We start from the raw sequence: 21,353 nt of genomic DNA, 5'->3' as shown, positions 1-21,353 counted from the left end.
TTCGGTGTCTGTAAAGTGTTGGGCACCTCTACTCAACAACAAATTTCCCCTTAGGGACTAATAAAGTACCTACCTCCCTCCCTTCCTACCTCCTTACTTCCCTCCCTCCCTTCCTACCTCCTTACTTCCCTCCCTACCTCTCTACCTCTCTACCTACCTCCCTCCCTACCTATAAAATATCCCCATTGTAATATCCACAGGTGTTCAATATGCGCAGCCAGCTGTTACCGGATGTAAAGAGCCTGTTTTAATTTGGAAGGTGCCGACCGGAAGCGTGCGGCATTACTCGCGCTTGACGCCGGTGAAGTGAGCGTCGCGCTGCTGGCTGCACGGGAGAAAGCGGTCCGGTGAGCGGGACGCAGCGGACGCCTTCTGGCCGCCGGCGATGCGCTGAGAGGAGCTATATCCACGTCTTTGTTCCCCTCTGCTTCTCTCCCTTGGACAAAGAAAAGATTGGTCTCCCGTGGGCTCGAGGAGAGGAGCCACGACACCGCGGCAAACATGTACGTTGCTTCAAATGTTTCCAATTCAAAAGCTACAATCGTGTCCGCCTCGCTGTGACGCCACATTGTTTATCCCGATAACTTCCCCGGGTTAACGTCCCATGTTGGGCCGTGTCGTGGACGTCTTCTCCGTCCCGTCGAGCGGTCTTTCGTGCCAAACCCCGTTTGCAAATCTCTTAATTCTGCCGTAAGGTTACCGGCTCAAGCTTCGGTCTCGCGGGTGGATGACATGTCACCTTGGCGCTTTGCTTGTGGCCGAACATGACAAAATGTTCCCGCCACAAACCCCGAAGTATCGCAGAGCCCCAAAAAGCTGCTGTTTGGTGAATACTCCGAAACAAAGTTGTGTGTGTCTGTGTGTGTGTGTGTCTGTGTGTGTGTGCAGGTTGCGGGCTGCCGCGCGCCGCGCCGCGAGCGCTGTCACACAGGACGGAGCTGTCAGATTTGTCACCCGATTAAATGGAAATGGGGGAAATGTGTTGGTGCCTTTTTTGGTTTTGTTCCTGTGCGCGTGCATGAGACTGCACCTGCGGTAAAGGGCGGTGTGCGCGCTCTCACGGCCGAAGCTTATGACTGTGCGTGTGCATGCGTGTGTGTGTGTAGTATTAAAATGTTGCATCTTTGAATATTGTTATGAGATATTGAGACATGTGTGTAGTAGTTTGGGCTCTTTTAAAGGCATCACATCATTTGTATGTCAAATAATTAGTAGTTTATCATAACATTTCTTGTTCCATTCAGTATTATGTGGCAGGAAAAATCAAATTTCACGATATTTTCGACTAAATCCCTTGATGTGGATATTGTGATGGTTGACTATCAAACTACTACTATTGAAAATATTTACACCAACAGATTTTTGGGGAAATAACCATCAAGGATGTGGACACAGTACAATGACTAAGTGGGTAATGTCCAATGAAAGAACACAAAAGTACATCACTTTACTATGAAACAACAGATTTGGGATGTAGTGATACTGCATAACATGAAGGTATCGAGTCTCATATCAAAATATCGATGTATTTACCCCGGCCCAAGGAACAAAAAACAAATGTCCCTGTCTGTAGAAAACTATTATGATTAATTCATATTAGTTGATAGACTATTTGTACTGAATGATATTAATCCAGATTACGAAAAAAACATTATTTGGATTAACCTGCAGGGCTTTTTCTTTTTCAATGTCCTGCGTCTTCAGGCACATCTGGATATCTGGATTGTGACCTCGCAAGACGAGTTAGATCCAGTTTCCTCTTCCACTTTACTTATGTTCTGTGTCGTTTACATGCTTATGACATATGAGTGGGGTTAAAAATAAATCACCATGAAACATCCCTTATTGATTACTTATTGATTATTTACTTTATCTTATTTAATATGAGCTTACACATCCATGTGAACGGTGGATAAAAAACTCTCCCTCCATTTCAAAGACGTACTCGAGTCCCCAAGGTTTTTACAGAAGAAAGTCTCTTTGTGTCACTTTCTTGTGTTTTTACTGATAAAATGTGAACATTCCCTCAGTAACAGCCTTCAGAATATACAAGAATGAAAGAACTCTCCACTTCAGTAGCTCTTGCATCCCACTTCAGTCTTTTTTTTTGTGTCAACTTTCATCCCGGTCATGAAAATCTGTGTTTTTATGCAGCCGAGGCTTCTCACCTTTTTTAAAAGGGACATCATTTAATTAAAAATCATCTCACTAAAGTCACCACTGCAAGAGGGAATTCAACTACGTGACGTTTGTAAATTAAACTTTTGGCTAGTTTGTATTCTATTGTTTTTAATCATTTGAAAATAATCTGATTTCAGCTTCTCCAATCTGAGCATTGGATGCTTTTTTATGCTTGAAATCATTGTAAATGTAATATTTTAAGCCCCTCCTCCTCCATGTTATGACATCTGACAAGCTGTCTGTCTCCAGATGTGAGTGACAACATTCTTGGCATAGTTTTTTTTTTTTCAAAAAAGCACAACATACTGCCGTCGCCCTCTCGCTGCAGAAACACACGCACAACCTCCGTTTTGGTTGCGTTCCAAACGTTGCTGTGATAGGTGAGAAACAGCGAGTGTGGGAACGCTCCTCTGCGCGGCGCTCCCACAGCCGGGAACAGGAGCGCCTTTGTGCCGGCGCCGGGCTCTCGCTGTCAGAGGACCTAATTCAGCTAATGATGAGGACGGAGCGGACGAGCTGCATGAAACCGACACCGAGCAGAGGCCGGGCTCTGGGCTCGCTCCTCTCATGCTCATTCGCCGTTCAGTGTGCGCAACTGCAACTGAATGCAGTTGTGCAACTCTGACAACGTCGCGAAACAAGTTTTACATTTTTACATTGCTGGAGCGACATAAACCACCCGGAGCAGACGCCATGGAAGACTTCTTCACATCAAGAACCAGACTGTTCACAGCCTGACGCTAGCCGCTGAAACGGAGCAGCTAGCATCACGCTGCCGGCTCAGCGGGCGCCATGTTGAGATCCATGTGGAGGCAATACCGTGGAGGCGATAGGGTGGAGGCAGTAGCATGGAGGCAGTAGCGTGGAGGTAATAGAGTGGAGGTGGAGCAACTGGCGTGGAGGCTGTGGCATGGAGGCTGTGGTGTGGAGGCGGTAGGGTGGAGGCGATGGCGTGGAGGCGATGGCATGGAGGCAATAGGGCGGAGGCAGTATCGTGGAGGCGATAAAGTGGAAGCGATAGGGTGGAGGCAGTAGGGTGGAGGCACTAGGGTGGAGGCGATGGCATGGAGGCAATAGGGCGGAGGCGATAGGGTGTAGGCAGTATCGTGGAGGCGATAAAGTGGAAGCGATAGGGTGGAGGCAGTAGGGTGGAGGCACTAGGGTGGAGGCACTAGGGTGGAGGCGATGGCGTGGAGGCGATGGCATGGAGGCAATAGGGCGGAGGCAGTATCGTGGAGGCAATAGGGTGGAGGCAGTATCGTGGAGGCGATAAAGTGGAAGCGATAGGGTGGAGGCAGTAGGGTGGAGGCACTAGGGTGGAGGCGATGGCATGGAGGCAATAGGGCGGAGGCGATAGGGTGTAGGCAGTATCGTGGAGGCGATAAAGTGGAAGCGATAGGGTGGAGGCAGTAGGGTGGAGGCGATAGGGTGGAGGCAGTATTGTGGAGGCAGTATTGTGGAGGCGATAGGGTGGAGGCGATAGGGTGTAGGCAATAGGGTGGAGGCAGTATCGTGGAGGCAATAGGGTGGAGGCAGTATCGTGGCGGCAATAGGGTGGAGGCGATAGGGTGGAGGCAGTATCGTGGAGGCAATAGGGTGGAGGCAAAAGGGTGGAGGCAATAGGGTGGAGGATCTCCACTGGAGTCCTGCTGTCCCCCTCATGTGCAGCTCGGTCCAGGTCTCGGTGGAGACGTGGGCTCAACGGGCTCAGAGGTAGAACAGGGTCGTCCTTTTAATTTAGGGGACCGGCGGTTCGATCCCCGGCTCATGTTGATGTGTCCTCGGGCAGGACACTTCAACTGCCCCCGTAGATGTGTTTACGGTGTGAACGTTGGTCGGTCCTGATGGGCAGGAAGGCCACTGCCGTCGGTGTGTGAATGGATGAATGATGTCATCTCGTGTTAAAGAGCCTTCAGTGGCCGGAAGAACACAAGTACAGTGCAAACCTTACATTCACTTACACATAAACCACTTCTGAGGCCCAAAAAGTAACCTGACAAGGTTTACCCAGCGTGCATTCTGTTTTTTAGGACGGCCTTAGACCTCTGACACACACACACACACACACACACACACACACACACGTATGCATGCTCCTTTGAAGTTAATGACTTCCTCTGGTGGAGTCGACTTCCTTAGAAAGTCGGACAAACAGCCAATTAACACACACAAACATGGACATAGAAACACACACACGCACACACACGCACACACACACACGCACACGTGCCAGTCTATTAAAGTTGTAATAGGAGTAAATGACTTTGACTCTTTGTGCCGTGAAGCCTGGAACATTTTGTCCACTTGTGTTTCAAGTCTCCAGCAGCCTCTCAACCCGCAGCAGGACTCCAGAGAAGCAGAAGAATGTCACTTCTGTGCAGCCGGCGGCTCCCAGAAGATCCTGTCCAACCTGCTGCACGTTGAAATATGCCCTCAGTGGTCACTTCATGAGAAGAAGTTCTAATACTTTGCATGTCAGATCGGTGATTATCGCAATATTCCCCGAGTGTCGACATGAATCATGCAGTATGTATGTGCTCCAGAAGGGGAGAAGTTTCGAAAGGCATGTCATCAGCTGTGAACCTGCAACCCTGCAGCTCGCGCTCCGCCTGTGGATGGAGCGAGGCGGAGCGGCTCTCGATGTTGGTGACCAGCCGGCGAGGTTTCACGGTGACGTGTGTTAGTGTAGTTTCACCCCGAACACAACTTGACACAAGACCTCTTCAGAGGCCGCTTGTCTATTTCTTGACAGAAATCTCCACTTCAGTCGCAGCTACATCTCACTCTCTGAAGGTGGAGATGTCCACATATCACTTAATATTCATCGTTTAATGACCCAAGACGATTCAAAAAATAAAATGTATATATAGATATATTTCATGCCTATTTTTCGGATTAACGGATGCAAAGATATATCCCAAATTCAATCTGATAAAATAATCCTTTATTAGTCCCTCAGTGGGGAAATTACAGGATTACAGCAGCATTGCTCACAGTATATAACAATTAAAAAAATCAAGTAATACAAATAAACAGAGAACGGTAATACAAATAACACGTTCTGTTGACATATTAGATTATTTACAATTCTGTTCTGGATTTGTTTGCGAGATGACGCCTCATTTACATATTTAGGAAGGAATTGTCTTGATGTGACAATGAACCAAAGTGTTTTGTCTTCGTATCGCTCCCGTGTTGTGACTTCCTCACCCGGGCGTTAAAGTTGAAGGAGTCCAGCCGACTGACTGATGTTTTCCTCAAACTTTGAGATCTCCTCCATCGAAAGAAAAGAGCTCAAACTGGACAGGCGACTGGAGAGAAGTCTGTTCGCAGTAGACGTGATGGCAGTGGGCTTGAACATGAGCTGTTGTTGTGTGTGTGGTCAACAAACCATTAGAGTAGTCACCGGCCGCTAAGCACACATGGGTGGAACCTTAAGAAAACAGACGCTGGATCACTGTTATTGTACCACCTCACCTCTAGCAGACTCCTGCCTGGCGCGACCTCTGACTCAGCCCGACGCGCTCGCTGTGCCTGCGCGGTGGCGTCCGGCTTCTCGTCGCTAATAACGGAGCGGGCGCGGTAATCGCGTACTGCAGCGGCTAAAAGAGCCGTTTTGGCCCTGGTGTCTGACCTCCTGTCTTTCTGCTGCTGGACGTCAGCGCGGAGCAGAGTTTGCTGTTGTTTTCAGCGCTGGAAGGTATCGTCATCTTCAGCAGTGCTCCATCCTCACGCCGCCTGCTCATGGCGTCGCCCCAAAGCAGCAGCAAAACCTTTTTAGTTTTGAACCTGTTGTGTTGGTGATCGTCTCTCAGTCTCAATGGTGTCTGCACATGCAGATGGTTCAGGTGAGAGCTTATGAGGATTACTGGCCCTTGGACCAGAGTCATGGCGACAGACGGGTTGGGAAAGACACACATTGTTTACATGAATGCTTATGCAACTCATGTGCAAGTGGAGGAACCTTGTGCAACCATTGTTGTGCGTGCGCGTTATGGTTTGTAAGACTATGGATTGTCAGGATTTATTAAATCCCAAGAAATCAAACGGTTGTTTGAACTGTAGACTCCCCCAGCCGTCCTCGATGTGTTGTGGTAAATACGAAGCAGGAGAGGTGAGCTGATCCTGGACAGGAGAATCTGTTGCTCACTCTGGGGAATAAGGTGGTGGCGACAAAGAGCGCAATACACAAAGCAAACAGGGCAGCGCTGAGTCAGTGAGGCCAAAGCCACAGAGCTGCAGAGATGTCGGGAGGAGGTATCACTCTGCTTGAGTTCTAAACATCTTCAAGAGACTTGCACAACCAGATAAAAAGCATCCCGCTTCTTTCTGTGCCCATGAATGTTTCCGTCATAGTGTGAGCCGTTACATCTTTGTGTGTGTGAGTGTGTGTGTGTGTCTCTGTGTGTGTGTGGGTGTGTCCTTGGGCGAGACACTTAACCCCAAAGTGCCCCCGCAGGCTGTTCCTGTGCTGTATGAATGCTAGTTGTCGTAGGCAGGTGGCACCTTGCATGGTAGCCCCTCCCAAGTGTGTGTGTGTGTGTGTGTGTGTGTGTGTGTGTGTGTGTGTGTGTGTGTGTGTGTGTGTGTGTGTGTGTGAATATGAATATGAATATATAAATGTGTATACTGCATGTAGGCAGAGGCCATGAGACGAGTCTCGTTATATGAATATTTCTGTCTTCTTCATGTAATGAGCTGTAACTCTGTTATTGATCATTCTGGTCACATGACTTCTGTTGCTTCTGTCCATCCTGGAGAGGATCCTCCTCTAATCTATGAAGCTTCTTCCTGTTTCCCTGTTAAAGGGTTTTACTATCTTTATTTGGGGAGATGTTCCTGATCTGATGTGAGGTCCTGGGACAGGATGTCATGAGTACAGACTGTAAAGCCCTCTGAGGAAAATTTGTGATTTTGGGCTGTACAAAATAAACTGAATTGAATTCTACATCCATCATCAATCCATTCTAAGCCATTGAACTTCAGTTGGATCCTTCAGAGGACGTCACTGACTCACACACTTACATCCTCAGAACAATTTCTCACAGTTACACTCCCTTGCACAACGTTTCTCTCCTAATAAACACTTGAAACTGTTATTTATTTGTTTACCATATTTAATTGTAAACGCTCATATTTTCTATTATACATTGTGTCTCATACGATTGTGTTCATTGATGTTCAGATTCTGATACTTGATTTAGCGGATGTTTACAACACAAATGCAAATTTCGGCGCATAAAACAGCGTTCAGCGCGACCGAGGAACGCGTCGGCCATTTTAACATTATTCCAACACGGGTATTGATGTGGAGGTTATTTTCAGCGCGACTATGTGTGAACCATATTAGACTGCCAACAAACTAGTAATTAGCCCGCTGCACTCAAGTGACAGTTAAGCTGCTTATTGGCCAGCTGGAGATTAAGCAGAAAGTCCCCACTTCACAGGGGTCCACACACACACACACACACACACACACACACACACGGGCAGAACCAGTCATGTGATGCTTAACGAAGGAGGAACAGTCTGTCGGCTCATTGCCGAGCTCCTTCTACTTCAGCAGAACGTAACATGTTTCATCCACCAGAGCCGCTCGTCACGGTGCAGGGTCAGTCCCCGCTTGGTTCAAATCTGAGGGCCGGTCGGACCGGCTGATAGCCAGGCCGCTACAGCCACACTTCCTGTGTCGCATTAACGGCCTCCCAGCGAAAGGAATGGTCATTCGGGTACTTGGAGTAACTGAGCCAAGTGATCACATATTGGTTCATGCACACAGGTCATGGTGGGACTTTCTAGAAATGTTAACCTTCTGGATAGAAGGGACACGTTCATACTTCATTGACCAAGCTCTTAGCGACTAGCTGTGACTGCATTTAACTGAGCTGGTATTGCTCACACGGCTAAATGCAGCGCTGGAGGACCTCGTGTAGCAGGAGCCACAGAGGTTGTGAGCACTGCAGGTGTTTGTGTCCGTCCGACTGTGGACAGACTAGGTCACCCTGTAGCATCACAAGCATCCTGTAGCATCCTGTAGCATCACAAGCATCCTGTAGCATCATAAGCATCCTGTAGCATCATAAGCATCCTGTAGCATCACAAGCATCCTGTTGCATCACAAGCATTCTGTAGCATCACAAGCATCCTGTTGCATCACAAGCATTCTGTAGCATCCTGTCGCATCCTGTAGCATCACAAGCATCCTGTCGCATCCTGTAGCATCACAAGCATCCTGTAGCATCACAAGCATCCTGTAGCATCACAAGCATCCTGTAGCATCACAAGCATCCTGTAGCATCACAAGCATCCTGTCGCATCCTGTAGCATCACACGCATCCTGTAGCATCACAAGCATCCTGTAGCATCATAAGCATCCTGTAGCATCACGAGCATCCTGTAGCATCACGAGCATCCTGTCGCATCCTGTAGCATCACAAGCATCCTGTAGCATCACAAGCATCCTGTAGCATCACAAGCATCCTGTAGCATCACAAGCATCCTGTAGCATCACAAGCATCCTTTAGCATCACAAGCCTCCTGTAGCATCTCAAGCATCCTGTAGCATCACAAGCATCCTGTAGCATCCTGTAGCATCACTAGCATCCTGTAGCATCCTGTAGCATCACAAGCGTCCTGTAGCATCCTGTAGCATCACAAGCATCCTGTAGCATCCTGTAGCATCTCAAGCGTCCTGTAGCCTCACAAGCATCCTGTAGCATCACACCTGTGTAGTTCCATCACTTCATCCAGGATGCAGTGATGGAACTACACAGGTGTGTAGTTGAGATCAGAATGGAGCGCCGTGTAGTTCCCAGATGGGCTATGGCCGACGAGGCTGCCATATATATGCAAGTTGGTGTCTCGCTACGACTGCTACTGACATGAAAAGGGCAGCAGGTTTACTTTGAATTGTTAGCAAACTAAACAAAAGAGAAAGTGTTGCATATGCACTCGATGGCTACTCAAGATATTGTACTAAATCTGTGTCTCCTGAAGGATTTTATGAGACTATGAAGGGTGGCAAGTTCCTCCAGATGATCATGTTGTGTTTGGTTTTAAAGTTAAATGCATCTCTGAAGAACTTTGTGCTCCTATTAAAAATATTAATTAATTACAGTTTAATAAATTTTTACTGAGGATTGTTTGATATTCAGTGAAATATGTAATCAAGACATAATTTATGCTTTTCTAATTGTAAAAAAGCAACAACCAATCTGTGTTTAAATCAGGAGGAAAACTAAGGGTGTGTTCAGTTACATCATGATGCGTTCAGGCTCTGCTCAGTGAAAATGACGACTTGCCGAATGTAAATTATAACTATTATGCTGTGTTCACATGTAATCTGGTCAAACAAAGTGTTGGTGAGTAATGTGAAAACATCTCCTTCAAACTACTGAATTAATTTAATTCTATCTATCGATATATCTTATTTAAATTGTGTGTTTTTGAGGAAAGTAAAAGGATAACATTTAGAATTGTTGAAAATATATTTTGGACAGTTTTTTTTTGGATCTTGTAGACCAGCTCTAAACAACACTATGAATCAACTATGATTTGCAATTTGTATCAGCAGCAAAACGATGTGATCAGGTGATCTGGAAAAGTTATATTCGCTCTCATTCTTTCTCATAAGTGTCATATTTTCACGTTAACATGTATTAGTAGGTCTTAACGGGGTCTCGTGACCTCTGGCCTCATCTGTGTCGCAGATCTTCTGCGGCGAAGAGGGAAATTCTAAAAATGTGAAGCAGCAGCAAACATTCCCTGGATAACGATAAAAATAACCTCATCCAAGGGACAGGAAACGGGTCACACAGACACCCAGATAGAGGCTTCAGCGCTCGCCGTGCAGAAATAGTCTCTCACAGACAAACTCAGATGATTGAAACAGCTGTGCTCTTTATCAAATATTAATATATAATAAAATCCAGTGAATAGCTGAGCTGTCCGGTCTGTCCTACAGAGATCTCTGGCTCTTCGTCTGCACAAGTAATCCGAACCCGCTTCATGACGTGTGTGGCGTTCGGTGCATGTTTAGTAAGGTTGTTGTCTTTCAAAATGAACGAAGGACTCACCGCTAGTGTCACATCTTTTATTTTATTCTTAAATTGTTTATACTTAGGGTTGCAAAATTCCGGGAATATTCAAAGTTGGAAACTTTCCACGGGAATATAAGGGAATAAACGGGAATAAACTGGAAATTTTGGGGTAATTTAACTGTATTTATCTTGTCATAAGCAGATATGCATGCAAACATCGTTAATACAACTTTTAAAAATTACATTTTTGACCTTTTTGACATTTTGTGAGTACAACTTTATTCTTTCATCGAACAACGACAACATGAACGTTGAATGAAAAAAACGTGTATTCCTTATGATTACCACCCCCCAACACAAATTTCTTTCTTTAGTGTTTTCCCTGAATCCTTTCAGGTCTAAATGTTTTCTTCCTGGACCTACATGAACTGGTTCAGTTCATAGTCCATAATTTAACATTTTAAACTAAGTTCACAGCTCCAAAAAATGAACTATTTCAGTTATTTTGTTCAATATGTTGCAGCTGTAATTTAAATCTCTGGCTGCAGTACCGCTCTTGGCCTCTACACAACTCGGCGCTCTCACACTCTGCAGGCATCGAGCTGAAACGTTCAGACGCAACGCTGATGACAAAACCTCAAAAACAACAGAATGTTTTATGTTTATGTTTCTGCAGACTATGTTCTCAACCAGCTGCATTCAGGGTCCAGCTGAGCTCGGCCTGCAGAGTCTTATTCTCAACTACATTTAAGTTCCCTGCTATATACTTTTGCAAAAAAACATAGGCACATTTTTTTTTTTAAATTCCCAAAATTCCCGTGGAATGTTTCCGGAAATTTACCGGAAACGTTCCACCCCTTTGCCACCTTATTTATACTTGACAGTTTTTAGGCATTTTTTAGACCAGTAATCCCATTTTGTGTCGGTCTGTACTCTGTGAAATATTGACGCCAAAGATAATCCATCCCATTCATCATTGACTAAACTGATTTATTTATCTTTTATCAGGATTTCGATTTCAAAAGCGTTGCATCAAATAGCCGCTCAACAGTAACGTGGTCAGAAATAGAGAACTACTGCTGGTGTGCTGAGCGAGACGAGCAGCCTGCAACGCACCAGCAGAGGGAGGCCTCTCAACACTCGACAAGAACGCACCGCTGATGCATTTCACTGTGATCATTTCACTTAATCTTCTGTTCGGGAATGAGCCAAGAGCGGTGGCTGCCTGGTCGGTCGGGCCATTTAAAATGGATGTTGTGCTTTGGAGAACGGCCAGCTGGCAAGCAAAGTGTCCAAAGGTTGTAGACCTTCAAACATGCTGTAGTTTAGGATGTTCTATTCCCTGGCTGAGGGCAAGTTGCTACAGCTAATGGCTAACTGGATTTTAAATATTATGAACCTAGTAGTAGAGCTATTGTTTGGAGTGTGTTAATAGTTATGAGACACCTTAAGGGAAGAGGAGCATTTGGCTGAGTCATGAAAAACCTCCTCAGACGGCTGTTCTGCTGATCACCAGCTTGCTGTAATGCTCCAAGAAACCAGCAAAGAAGACTGCAAGCTGGTACACATTGATGTAAACAATGCTGGATTTAAAATCCTGTAAAAAAAATCTGCTTTGTAGATGATTCATGAGGAAGGTAAATGCCTTGAATACTTATGTTCAGACCTCAAGGGAAAGCACACACAATGGTCTGAGTGAGTAACACTGGATGTATGTTTGTTTTACAAGAAAACCTCATAGGGCGCCTTTTAAATTATGTAGTATTTTTACCCATAAATATGTACAGCAGCGCTCTGAAATCCACAAAGAACAACAGAAACTTTGGTGGAGGAAGTTGTTGAAATCGCCAAGGGGAAACAAGCATACCTGGTCCAGAAGTATGACTGGAATGGCAGGAATGTGGCATCATTTTAGCCAGGTGCGTGTGTGTGTATGTGTGAGCGTGTGTGTGCGTGTCAGTTGATTAAGTAGAGACAGGTTTAATTCACTATTCCAACTAGAATCTGCTTTAACAGATCATAATGTACTAAATGAACATCATGGTGTATAGAAAAAGACTAGAAACTAGAGATTGAGACATAAACTCATGTTTACAATGTTTACTGAGGGAATACATCAAGAGAGAAGTAGAGTCACTTATATAGACTTCTATACAACCAGAGGAGTCGCCCCTGGTGGTCAGGAGAGGGAATGCAGCTCCAACACATGAAGCATAGACTTCTATACAACCAGAGGAGTTGCCCCCTGGTAGTCAGGAGAGAGAATGCAGCTTTAACACATGAAGCAGAGACTTCTATACAACCAGAGGAGTCGCCCCCTGGTGGTCAGGAGAGAGAATGCAGCTCTAACACATGAAGCATAGACTTCTATACAACCAGATGAGTCGCCCCCCTGGTGGTGAGGAGAGAAAATACATTGAACACCTACAACATAGACTTCTATACAACCAGATAAGTCGCCCCTTGGTGATCAGGAGAGAGAATACATTGAACACATACAGCGTAGACTTCTATACAACCAGAGGAGTTGCCCCCTGGTGGTCAGGAGAGGAGTCGCTGCCATTACCGGCTATATGGAAGGAAATGTATTTTATTGAAGGAAATGTGTTTTCTGTCCACACGTTTTTAGTCATCTCAAATTTCCTAAAAGCTTGGACGTGGTCTCAACACTGAGGCTTTTTCTTTTCAGATGTGAAACATAACTCATCACGGCGCCGATAGTCTCAACGTCGAGATCTCTTCCACTGTATTTTGTTCTCTGTCAATAGAAAGTCCTCCCAGTGACGTCCTTGTGTGTCTCGGTGTGAGATCTCTCTTGTTATTTGTGGGAGTCCGATGGTTCCTTTGTGAGTGGAGATGAAACAGCAGCTGCTCTTCACAGATAAACACTCCCGTCTCACACACCGTGGAGGTCTTTTTGTCCATGGAAATGGGGTAATGATTCAAGCTCTCCACTTGAAGCTGTTAGGTGTGACTGAACACAGCACCGTGGAGAAGGATGCAAGGGACCTGCTGTTTATGTTTGAGTGAAAAATCCATGAGGCCCATCATCAGAAGCTAAATCAATGCGCAGGCATTTATAATACTTTGAGGATTTGTCCGCTCTGGAAAGTTCTCCCTGTGATTATCCTGTCGTCCTCTTTCTCACGACAATCAGAAGACGAGCCACAAAAATACCTTTTCTGCTGCAGAAAGTTGATAAACAGTAACCTGATACTTCCTCCAACGTCACCTCCAGTTCTGAAAAAAGACTCTAATGCTGAAGTGTCTTAAAAGCTGCATTCTGTCTCCTGACCACCAGGGGGCGACTCCTGTGGTTGTATAGAAGTCTATGCTTCATGTGTTAAAGCTGCATTCTCTCTCCTGACCACCAGGGGGCGACTCCTCTGGTTGTATAGAAGTCTCTGCTTCATGTGTTAAAGCTGCATTCTCTCTCCTGACCACCAGGGGGCGACTCCTCTGGTTGTATAGAAGTTTATGCTTCATGTGTTAAAGCTGCATTCTCTCTCCTGACCACCAGGGGGCGACTCCTCTGGTTGTATAGAAGTCTCTGCTTCATGTGTTAAAGCTGCATTCTCTCTCCTGACCACCAGGGGGCGACTCCTCTGGTTGTATAGAAGTTTATGCTTCATGTGTTAAAGCTGCATTCTCTCTCCTGACCACCAGGGGGCGACTCCTCTGGTTGTATAGAAGTCTATGCTTCATGTGATGAAGCTGCATTCTCTCTCCTGACCACCAGGGGGCGACTCCTCTGGTTGTATAGAAGTCTATGCTTCACGTGGTAAAGTTGCATTCTCTCTCCTGACCACCAGGGGGCAACTCCCCTGGTTGTATAGAAGTATATGCTTCTTGTGTTAAAGCTGCATTCTCTATCCTGACCACCAGGGGGCGACTCCTCTGGTTGTATAGAAGTTTATGCTTCATGTGTTAAAGCTGCATTCTCTCTCCTGACCACCAGGGGGCGACTCCTCTGGTTGTATAGAAGTCTCTGCTTCATGTGTTAAAGCTGCATTCTCTCTCCTGACCACCAGGGGGCGACTCCTCTGGTTGTATAGAAGTTTATGCTTCATGTGTTAAAGCTGCATTCTCTCTCCTGACCACCAGGGGGCGACTCCTCTGGTTGTATAGAAGTCTATGCTTCATGTGATGAAGCTGCATTCTCTCTCCTGACCACCAGGGGGCGACTCCTCTGGTTGTATAGAAGTCTATGCTTCACGTGGTAAAGTTGCATTCTCTCTCCTGACCACCAGGGGGCGACTCCCCTGGTTGTATAGAAGTATATGCTTCTTGTGTTAAAGCTGCATTCTCTATCCTGACCACCAGGGGGCGACTCCTCTGGTTGTATAGAAGTCAATATAAGTGACTCTACTTCTCTCTTGATGTCTCAATCTCTAGTTTTAAGTCTTCTTCTGCAACACACACACACACACACACACACACACACACACACACACAGTGTTCATTCAGTAAATGATGGTCCATTTAGAGTCAAACAGACCATAAAGCAGTGGATGCTTTAGGGCGGGGCTACAAGGTGATTGACAGGTGTGGCATTTAGAGTGAACAAACTTATTGTAGTTTCGTTTTTGAACAAGATACAAAACAAGTCCGCTTGGCCGTCCAGTCGTATCCAACCATCTATGGAAGACAACTGGAAAGAGGTTTCACTTTTCCAATTGGGCAGGTTTGAATAGTTCTCTCATGTCCGTTAGTGTTGGCGTTGTTTCATGCTGTCCAGCGACAAAGACCAGCTCTCACGTGTTATTGAGGGAATATTCCTCCGACAGCGGAAACCGCTGACCGGTCATGTGAGATAAATGTTCGCTATGTCAGATTTATGTGCCAACATTATCGCATCAACAACTTTTTTTGGCAAAAAAACTGTTTCAAGCAAGTGTTTAAAAAACGTGCGTTGTTGGAAAAAGTTTTCTGTCAAATGTAGTCGTTTCTATACAACTTTTTAATTCTTCATTATGTGCATTAAATATGTAAATGGCTCATAAGAGGAAGGGTTTGTACTACGCACACGGCTTATTCAGGGTGTGTTGCTAACACAGCAAGAAATAATGTTCATATAATAAAGGTTTATATAAATGGAAATAAATCAGTTTTCCCTGTTTAATAGAGATGTATTAGACACATGAAAGGGTATTTAATAAAAGTTATAAGCTAAATCTTTAAATCCTCAACACAAAATGGAGAAAAAAACTGGCAGTGAATGAATTATGTTTGTAAAAATGGATATTAGTGTGTGTGTGTGTTGAAACAATATGCCAACGGGGAGAAGAGAGGGGGTTGTGAGTGTGGAAGAAGAGGAGGGAGGACCGCCTTGCTTTTTCCTTTTTCCTCCCCCTCCTCTTCTTATCAGTGTGTGTGAGACACCGAGAGGATCAGGAGGTGAGCGGACGGAGGATTAACGACTTGGACGGCGGCGGCTATGGGGGAAGAGAAAAGGGGAACCAGACCGGGATAAAGAAAAACACTCGCCCCAAACAGTGGGTAAAAACGGAAAGTGGGAGATCGGAGACTACAGCAACTCGGAGTCCAACTAGGAAGGAGCGCTTGTTTCTGGAATTGGGTGGACCCCTCGCGAGGAAGACTGGACTCAACCACCTCAGCTACCATGTACAGTGGATATGGAGGTATGAAGCAGCTCATCTCCAATCATTAACTCTGTCAGGGCGAACCGACCCAGTTGATGGCTGGAGACAACATGTAACTTGTTTAGAGCAGCGTTTTGGTTGTTGTAGTCCTGTGATTTAATGGGAAGCCCTCCCTGAACACAGCAACATGCTATCAGCCTCAAATCTATTTTCAGAACACTTTTCATTCCTTGATTAAACAGCTCAGTGGTGTCGAAACAGGCGTTTGTCCTGCTAGTGAGATACCTGTGCCTCTGTGTTGTATTGTCACGGCTGGGTTTGATACTTAATTCCATTTTGGAGATGAATTGAAGCGTGCAACATATTTTCTACAGCCCGGTCAGCGCCCCTCATGAGATAACATACCGAAGCACCAGGCCTTCAGATAACTCCAACGTAAACCCTTCAACGTCAGTATTAGACAGGCGGTGCCACTGTGAGAACGGCCAGGTGGAGGCGGGGGGGGGAGGGTGGAGGGTCAAACAAACACACTTTCACACACTGAGATCACTAATCGCGTTCCGTGTGAAACCACCAAGACTTTATTCATTCATTTTTGTGTAACTGAAGTACTTAACTCGTTAAACTGCGGAACCAACGTTGTCTCCAGACCTCTTTTTCCCTGTTTTTGAGTCGTTGTAGGACCCCAAATTAACTCCAGTACTTGTGTTTATTGTATTTATTTGTTCAGCTAAGTCTTGTATATCTTTTAAAATCAATTTTAAAAGATATTTTGATGGTAACTATGAACATCCAGCATGATATGAGCCAGATTCTCCAAAAACGCCTCCTGGAGCGTCAATAAGACACCTTTATGGAAAGATTAGGACCTAAAGAATCAGAACCTGCAACAAAAATCAGAATAAAACAAAGACTTGTCCTGTTAGGAAGGAGTTTCAGTCAAAAATGGAAAGATTTTATGCCAAAAGATTGTCTGAATGGGGCATGCTAGGACTTAAAATTGGCGTGGGAGGATTTTTGCGCACGGTTTCCAAAACTTTAAGTAGCAGCAGATACGCAACAAACATGTTTACAAACGTACCTATTTTTATGTAGACAACATTTCTGCTTATTTTACTTAATAAACTAATATACTGTAAAAAGAGTTTGTTTTGAAAAGAGTGTGCACCTGATGAGTGCACGGAGGAAAGCAAAATCAAATGTACTTGACAAAGAATCGATGCTTAGTAAAGGCCTGAAGATATTTATACCAGCAGATGTTTCTAACCAATTATTTACTAAATCAGGTTGCAGCATTACAACTGAAAGAAGACTTAAGAATAAATGGTTTGACAGGAAACATCTGTCTGTCAATGTAAACAGGAAGTCACTGCTGCGCCTCCAGAAAAGAAGCTTTAAGAGGGCCAGGGATGCATTAATCTGTAGTTTTGTCTTAATCTCTGACACTTCAACATGTCTGAATGCATACGGAGTATATGTAGAGTCATAATATCTGATTGTGCAGCTTCAAGTCTCATGCTATTGAAATATGAATTTGTAATGGGTATTGGTGTAAAGATTCATTGGAGTCGATGCAATGAAGGTTATAATTAACACGTATTATAGAAGTTTGGATTCTATAACTCTTATGATACAACTAGTTTGTGTTGCAACTGGTTTTCTTTTTATAGATTTCGCTGTTGGAGAGTTTGTCGTCACTACTTTCATACTGTTGTTTGTTATTTCCCATTTATTTTAACGTGGCATGAAAATGAAATGATGAAGACTGATCATCATAATTACGATAAGTATCACTACTTACTGTCAGGTTGATGCATTAAGACACTCAATATTGTTTTCCTGGCAGATGAAGAATATATTTATGACTTTAAAACAGTCCAGCATGGATTAGAAAAAATATTAATAAATAGTGCACCTTACCCTATTTAATGTATTGCTTTGGTTGTATGCTTCTTAATTCATATTTTTAAATATATTTTAACATTCTAACTTTTATTGCTGAGACTCAAGTAAATCTCTCTTTTAAAGGGTGTATTTGAATTATTATGCCTATAAGATAAAATAGTCTTTTATTAGTCTCAGAGTGGGGAAATGACAGGATTACAGCAGCACTGCTCACAGTAAATAAAGATTAAGTAATATAAATAAACACAAAATTAAACAGTAAGAAGAATATTAAATATACAGAGGAATCAAATTAAAATAAGTAAAAATGTGTTTAAAGTATTGCACAATAAGTAAAAATTCGGTAAAATTATTGCACCAGGTGATGACATTAATATTGTGTATTATGATTATTTCCGGGACAATAAAATTCAATAACGCGGTGATGACGGGCCGAACCTGACGGCTATCAGCTCAGTGTCACGAGAGCATCGGGGTCACAGGTCGGAGCGTGTTGTGCTGACGTCGCCTGCAGCAGTTTTACCTCCACACCCCCAGATCTGTTGTGTTGCATTCATTCATGAAGTTGTCGTCTTCAGCGCGTAGCGCAGGCCTCGTGGCCGCCGCGCTGCTCCCTGCAGCCACAGAAGGATTTTAAGCGACTGTCTTTCACACGCCGTCCGACTCCCCGACAGCTGGGAAACACTTTGATGTGCCAACGCTGCACACTTCTGATATCAATCTCTTCATCTCGTTCTGGGAAAGAAGGCAGTTCTTGGACCTATTCCATGAAGACGTTAGATACTCTTCTAGTGCCCCGGCGGCCATTGGTTTGGGTTGTTTAAATATGGACCTGCTCGTGGACGCGGCGTCTCCTCACATTCATCATACGTTTCAAACACTGGTATCCTTTTCCTGGAAGTGAGCGAGCGTGTCGGTACAGTAACGGCGTTGGGTTATTCCTGTGACTCACTATAGCCATAAACTGACCCTGCCCTCCTCGCAGGATGCTACTCCCTCCTGGGTTTCCCTTTCCGGAAGACAGTAATGGGAGGGAGGGGCGTGGAGTTAGGAAACTAAACTGTACTTGATGTGTGTGTGTGTGGGGGAGGTATGTTGTGAGGGGAGGAATATGTAAGGCCGACACTTTGTTCACCTTGTTGAATATATACAGTGTTGCACAGAAAGATAGAAACCTTTATTAATCCCCACAGGGGAAACTCATTTGTCACCACAGACACAAACACAACACAACAGACGAAAGATGCTACCTTTTTAAATCTAAAACCAACTAAAGGTGTCTATTAAAAAATTCAAACTGCGAAAGACTTTCTGAGTCGCTCAGTCGAACACTTTTGCATCCTGAATCGCTCGCTGAAGGAACTTCTACGTCCTTTAAAAACACACATTCAGTCTCAATTGGCCTGTCCACGTCTCTCTATTCCCACGGATCCCTCTGTAGTTACAGGTACAGATGAATGTCGCTCGCATCAGAGCTCACCTACAGACCCTGCCCTCAACTCATTTTTATTCCTCCGCCATCTCGAGACTCCAGGCATTTCTACACAAAGTGTATCTGCGAGCTCAGAGCCATTTCCTGCAATGGAAAAAAAGCCAAAACGCCTAATGGTTTGTATCATCAGTTGAGAATCGCCTCGAGTGAATAGAATAGAAACACTATAAGCAGAAGTCCCACGTTTTTACATTTAATTTCACGGGTATTAAAAGCTCTCGTTGCTAGTAAAAGACGACTCATGGAGGCAGATGGCCGTTGGCAGGATGCAACCTCAAGGATTGGAAACCAAAAAGGGATGGAAACCAAAGTGGAGCATGTCGTCCACACAGCAGTTTGCTGTAGCTCAACAAGCCAATCAGATGTGTGTCTTCCTTTGTCACATGTAGTCTCATCACGTTGTTGTACGTGATCATTCCTGCGTTTTATTTGTGCAGCACTTTGGTCAATGTTTGTAGGCTTTCTAAATACAGGGTAGGTCTCATAGAGTTAAGGTTACCTGAGAGGAGTTCAACTGTGAAACCCATCGTTTAGTCATTATCAGACCTTGCACCCATAGCCAGCCACACTGTTACCAACATTAACCAATGTGTGTGACCACCAGGGGGACGAGTCCTCTGGTTGTATAGAAGTCTATGCTTCATGTGTTAAAGCTGCATTCTCTCTCCTGACCACCAGGGGGCGACTCCTCTGGTTGTATAGAAGTCTATGCTTCATGTGTTAAAGCTGCATTCTCTCTCCTGACCACCAGGGGGACGACTCCTCTGGTTGTATAGAAGTCTATGCTTCATGTGTTAAAGCTGCATTCTCTCTCCTGACCACCATGGGGTGACTCCTCTGGTTGTATAGAAGTCTATGCTTCATGTGTTAAAGCTGCATTCTCTCTCCTGACCACCAGGGGGACGACTCCTCTGGTTGTATAGAAGTCTATGCTTCATGTGTTAAAGCTGCATTCTCTCTCCTGACCACCAGGGGGCGACTCCTCTGGTTGTATAGAAGTCTATGCTTCATGTGTTAAAGCTGCATTCTCTCTCCTGACCACCAGAGGGCGACTCCTCTGGTTGTATAGAAGTCTATGCTTCATGTGTTAAAGCTGCATTCTCTCTCCTGACCACTAGGGGGCGACTCCTCTGCTTGTATAGAAGTCTATGCTTCATGTGTTAAAGCTGCATTCTCTCTACTGACCACCAGGGGGACGAGTCCTCTGGTTGTATAGAAGTCTATGCTTCATGTGTTAAAGCTGCATTCTCTCTCCTGACCACCAGGGGGCGACTCCTCTGGTTGTATAGAAGTCTATGCTTCATGTGTTAAAGCTGCATTCTCTCTCCTGACCACCAGGGGGACGACTCCTCTGGTTGTATAGAAGTCTATGCTTCATGTGTTAAAGCTGCATTCTCTCTCCTGACCACCAGAGGGCGACTCCTCTGGTTGTATAGAAGTCTATGCTTCATGTGTTAAAGCTGCATTCTCTCTCCTGACCACCAGAGGGCGACTCCTCTGGTTGTATAGAAGTCTATGCTTCATGTGTTAAAGCTGCATTCTCTCTCCTGACCACTAGGGGGCGACTCCTCTGGTTGTATAGAAGTCTATGCTTCATGTGTTAAAGCTGCATTCTCTCTACTGACCACCAGGGGGACGAGTCCTCTGGTTGTATAGAAGTCTATGCTTCATGTGTTAAAGCTGCATTCTCTCTCCTGACCACCAGGGGGCGACTCCTCTGGTTGTATAGAAGTCTATGCTTCATGTGTTAAAGCTGCATTCTCTCTCCTGACCACCAGGGGGACGACTCCTCTGGTTGTATAGAAGTCTATGCTTCATGTGTTAAACCTGCATTCTCTCTCCTGACCACCAGGGGGTGACTCCTCTGGTTGTATAGAAGTCCATGCTTCATGTGTTAAAGCTGCATTCTCTCTCCTGACCACTAGGGGCGACTCCTCTGGTTGTATAGAAGTCTATGCTTCATGTGTTCAAGCTGCATTCTCTCTACTGACCACCAGGGGGCGACTCCTCTGGTTGTATAGAAGTCTATGCTTCATGTGTTAAAGCTGCATTCTCTCTACTGACCACCAGGGGGCGACTCCTCTGGTTGTATAGAAGTCTATGCTTCATGTGTTAAAGCTGCATTCTCTCTCC

At 45.0% G+C, this 21,353-nt stretch overlaps 1 protein-coding gene across 3 annotated transcripts in view; it reads left to right on the top strand.

Annotated features, from left to right (window-relative positions):
- Nucleotides 1–335: 335 nt before the first annotated feature.
- Nucleotides 336–21,353, top strand: part of ripor1 (RHO family interacting cell polarization regulator 1) — a 48,806-nt gene continuing 27,788 nt past the window's right edge. For 2 of the 3 annotated variants that reach the window (XM_068603471.1, XM_068603473.1), the window contains exon 1: nucleotides 15,607–15,862. In XM_068603471.1, the coding sequence (XP_068459572.1) occupies nucleotides 15,844–15,862 (19 nt within the window). In that variant the 5' untranslated portion in view covers nucleotides 15,607–15,843. Of the gene's footprint in view, nucleotides 504–15,606; nucleotides 15,863–21,353 lie in introns of those variants that run through there. The other variant, XM_068603472.1, reaches the window with a different exon arrangement.

Source organism: Clinocottus analis, unplaced genomic scaffold (genome assembly GCF_023055335.1).
Source record: "Clinocottus analis isolate CAN_PGR_092001 unplaced genomic scaffold, fCliAna1.0.p SCAF_6, whole genome shotgun sequence".
NCBI classification, from domain to species: domain Eukaryota; kingdom Metazoa; phylum Chordata; class Actinopteri; order Perciformes; family Cottidae; genus Clinocottus; species Clinocottus analis.
The sequence above is the reverse complement of the archived record's forward strand: the minus strand, read 5'-3'. Positions and strand labels throughout refer to the sequence as shown.